This window comes from Fusarium musae, chromosome 9 (genome assembly GCF_019915245.1).
Source record: "Fusarium musae strain F31 chromosome 9, whole genome shotgun sequence".
NCBI classification, from domain to species: Eukaryota; Fungi; Ascomycota; class Sordariomycetes; order Hypocreales; family Nectriaceae; genus Fusarium; species Fusarium musae.
The window spans coordinates 2240964-2243055 of record NC_058395.1 but is presented as its reverse complement, the minus strand read 5'-3'; the positions used below and the strand labels follow the sequence as shown (position 1 = coordinate 2243055).

The 2092-nt window shown below is 53.4% G+C and overlaps 1 protein-coding gene across 1 annotated transcript; it reads right to left on the bottom strand.

Annotated features, from left to right (window-relative positions):
* Positions 1-446: 446 nt before the first annotated feature.
* J7337_011943 (uncharacterized protein) lies at positions 447-1757 on the bottom strand (the record flags this gene model as incomplete). The annotated part of the gene is given in 3 exon segments (XM_044829476.1): positions 447-469; positions 483-1301; positions 1457-1757. 3 exon segments carry the CDS (start codon positions 1755-1757, stop codon positions 447-449), a joined length of 1143 nt encoding a protein of 380 aa, XP_044676151.1.
* Positions 1758-2092: the final 335 nt, after the last annotated feature.

Below are 2092 nucleotides of genomic sequence, written 5' to 3'. Positions count from 1 at the left end.
GCTCGTCAGCCTCCTCACAGACTCTCGACACTTGGTGATGTGAGCTTGTCTCAGTGAAAAACGATGGTATGTATTAGTGAATTGCTTCTTGAGGCCTCCTCCATCTTGAAACAGAACAGTTGAAGCCCCTATACCGATACTGCATCCATTCCCAGCCCAGTTCCCTATCCAACTCGTGCCCTCTCCTCAGGTCACTGCCCCCTATGAATCTATCAAAGGCTCTATCTCACTCCGTAACTCAACCAGATGCTTCGCCAAAGCTTCCTCGCGATCCCGAAACGCCTGAAAAGACACATCTACAACTCCCGCGAACATGGACGCTGCGTTCCCAGCCCCTGACCACCGCGCCGTCGAACCCCTCAGACGAGACAAGAACTCCTCTGCTAGCTGGATCGTGAGAGACATCTGCAGAAATGGAGACGACTCTACAGCGAAGGATCCTACCGTCACGGCGGGTAGTTTCCAGAAGCTGAAGGTCGTACCTGTGTCTGTCTGTGTTGCTAGCTCCGTGTGTACGAGGCTGAAGACTCGTTGATACATGTCGAGCAGACGCACGTATGTTGACAAGATGAACATGGCATTGCCGGGATCACTTCCATCAATGGTAGAGTGATGCATCTTACTCCCATCATTGTTGGAAGATGGTTTCTCAAGAATATCAGCAACACATCGCGTGAGCTTGAACATATCCTCAATAGGAAACCCCTGACTTCTAAACCTCTCATCAACAGGACGACCCATCAGCGGTCCATCCTGGGGAGTAGGCAAAGCGGACGCCAGGTCCAGCAGCCTGGCGTTTATGTCAGACAGCTGCGCCATCCAGTGAATCGGGGGCACCTCGTGCTGCTGCAGCGGCGACAAGTCAGCGTCGTGGCGGAGCGTGATCTGTCTGGGCCTAGGCCTATTACTCCTCTGCTGCTGCTTTGACTGCGTGCGTGACGCGCGCTTGTCAGAGGTGCTGCTGTGCTCAGGTGCACAACTCAGGGGCACGACGTGCTGCTGGTGAAGGGCGTCACGCTCTGGTGCAACTTCACCCGGCGGCTGGTGATAAGAGTGGTGTTCAGGTGGCTGCTGCTGTTGGTGCTGTTGCTGATGCTGGTAGAGAGGTGCAGGTTCCCAGAACACAGGACGAGTTCCGGGGAACTCGGGGTGAGATAAATACTGAGGATTTGTGAAGAAGGCAAGCTGCTGGTCGAAGGTGAAGGCAAAGTCGGTGCTGTCGACTACGGGATCGGGTGAGACAGGGATAGGGACGGAGACGGGGAGGATATGACTCTTAGACGTCAGGCTGAGGCTGCTGTCTGTGTCCGTGTGTGTATGGGTATGGGTATTGGTATTGTTATTGTTATTGGGTATTATTGACACCGTTGCTTCTCCTTGACTCGGCTGTGAGTCGGTTGCATCCAAGACAGAAGAAATAAGAGGGCGATAAAGCAGAATGGTAGGGGGCACGTACCCGCGTCGGGTGAGACAAGACTCGGATCCTCTTGACTATCTGTCCGTCGTCGTTTCGGCGAGCGGCGTCCACTCGAAGTAGCAGTAAGAGAAGAAGTTGTCCCGTTCTCAACAAACTGTTGCTGCTGCTGCTGACTCTCCGCAAGTTGCTGCTGGTTCTTCCTATACCGTAGGGACGGACTAGACTTGCATTCCGTCTTGAGTCTGACGCACCGCTCGCACGCCTCGTCGTTATATCGTTTGCAGCTGAGTTTCTGCGCGTGACAGCGATCACAAGCTTTCCGATGGACCGTCTCTGCCATGACATCAAAATGCTTTCGAACGGTAGCAAAGAAATATGGGGGAACAAAGATGGGCGGTTTATAGAAGGAAGGGGAGGGAAGAATTGAGTGATGCTGTATTTTGTTTTTGGTGGTACAGTAACCGCTCCTCGCACACTTTGTGAAGGAGGAGATGGGAGGAAAAGAGGCTCATGCATGGACTCGCCTACGGAGCGTGTCGTGCTGCATCGAGGATCCTGTAGCTTTTGCCAGTGAGGCGGTTCCGATGCTGTCGGTATCCTCGTCGTGAGACCTTGTCAGTGGTATCCAATCCAATGGATCGGCGTCGATGAGCAAGATGAGGCAGATGAGAATCT